Source organism: Vigna radiata, chromosome 3, assembly GCF_000741045.1.
Source record: "Vigna radiata var. radiata cultivar VC1973A chromosome 3, Vradiata_ver6, whole genome shotgun sequence".
Lineage (NCBI taxonomy): Eukaryota > Viridiplantae > Streptophyta > Magnoliopsida > Fabales > Fabaceae > Vigna > Vigna radiata.
The window spans coordinates 659,751-661,775 of NC_028353.1; the positions used below are offsets into that span (position 1 = coordinate 659,751).

Genomic DNA, 2,025 nt, shown 5'->3' on the forward strand with positions numbered 1-2,025 from the left:
AAAAAAAAGTAATTTTATCTTATTTCATTTCAAAGTAAAATATTAGTTTCACTATAGTGTTTTTAAATATATTATCTTTTATTGTCTCTTGTGCAAAATGATTTTCCTTTTACGCTGTTGGAGAATGTTGGACTTACAAGAATTTGAATAATATATTTGTCTCCATTTTTGGTTTTCTATACTATAATAATTTAAAGGTTTTATTTTTCGTAACACACTTTTGCATAAAAATTCTTTTTAAGAAGATAAAATAAGATATTAATTATTTTTATTTATAATCAGTTTTTGAATGGAGTTTCTTTAAAACAAAATTTCTTTTTAGTTCTTACAAGTAACATTCATCAAATATATATGAATATTAAATACTTATTTATATATGCGTATGTATGTAATATGTAAAATAAAAAAATTATAATAGATGTTGATTGAATGGATAGTTATACTATTGAGGTTGGAAGACTAGTTACAGTTCAAATTTAAAAAAGTCATGGAAATAAAATTTATTGTTAGTTATTTGGTATTTCTTTAATAATTTTTCATACATATAAAAACACATGTACTATTATTCTTTGAATACTCGATCCAGTTGCAAGGATGAGACAATCCATTTTTTTAATTATATAATTGTCTGGTTCTTAGGGTGACTTATTCTAGGATAATAGACAACAATTTATAACAAGTGGAGGTGTCAAAGTCTCCAAGCTCAGTTGGTGTAACCTCCAGAATTTGATTTTTCTAAATGAACAACTGAGTCAAATTTGGGTGTTTTTGGTTGTCAGAATCATAGATTTATTTTATCAGTTCATATTAAATCTGTACTAAAAGTGTATCCATATATTCATTGTAACATAAAAATGAAAGATAAAATAATAGGAATCTTGATTATCCTATTAATATAAAAAAATTAACATGATTTCTTAGTTTTTATTAATATATTTGGTCGTCACTAAATTTTAACTACTACATATTACTAGGAAAAACGAACCTAACACTAAAAATTATTCATTAAATGTTGACTTTTTAAAAATAGAATAATAACTAATCAAAGAAATTATATTTTTAATGGTTATAAAAAATATATATTTAATTAAAGATAATTTTTTAGTCATTGATGATCTACTTTTTTATGGAGTTTCTTTATAGTTTTATCCTTGAAAGGCATTCTAGTAGATAAAAGGAGTGATGAGTATTTAAATTGTATATAATCTCAACTCCTAAGCGATGTGGGACTATGAGTGGTAGGTATATAAATCCTTTAGTTGAGGTCTAAAAGGAATGATTAGTTAAATGTTCCATTAACAGCACCATGGTGGACGTTAATGTTCTGATCTCAAGTCTGTTAAGTGATATCGTTACGATCAATCATTATTTTTCTAGGACATTGTCTCCTTTCAAAATTGGAATTTTTATGACGTTGTCCTTAATCAACAAAACAAAGAGAGCAATTCGCACTAAATGAAACCTAACAACCTTCGAACAAGCACACCAATATATCGATAAACTAAAATACATTCCTTCCAAATAATTTATTTTAACATTATTCTTATAGTCCTCATAATGTACTCTTCTCCCTCTTTGTCTCTCTGTTCTATTACACAACAAACACAACGGTCATCATCTCCTGACAAAAAGTACTCGAGAAGCACATTATTCAGCTACGCAACTTGCACTACATCAATACTTTGACAGCAGAGTTATTCAAAGTTGTAAACGGCGTGAATTGGGAAAACTTATCCTTGGATTTACTCCAATCAACAGTCTAATATCTTGACTTGTCTATGCGTGTAAATTAGCATAAAACATTGTACCAAATAAGTTAGAAACTCCAACTTTGAGTACAAATTTTTGAAAGTTTATAGACGAACGGGAACACACAGATAAAGTTGGGATATGGAAAATTTATATCTTGCTGAGAATGGGGTCTGTCATGAAGTTAAGGCCGTCGTTGAAGTGCTGATGAGAGGGAGAGGTGGTGGAGGAGGAATAATGGTAAACATAGACATTGTATTCGACTGTGGCATCACC

At 28.0% G+C, this 2,025-nt stretch overlaps 1 protein-coding gene across 1 annotated transcript in view; it reads right to left on the reverse strand.

The window, feature by feature from the left end:
• Positions 1-1,491: 1,491 nt before the first annotated feature.
• LOC111241362 (dirigent protein 22-like) overlaps positions 1,492-2,025 on the reverse strand; it is a gene marked incomplete in the record, with an annotated part of 1,239 nt that continues 705 nt past the window's right edge. The window contains 1 exon segment of the mRNA XM_022778952.1: positions 1,492-2,025. Coding sequence (XP_022634673.1) covers positions 1,900-2,025 — 126 coding nt within the window.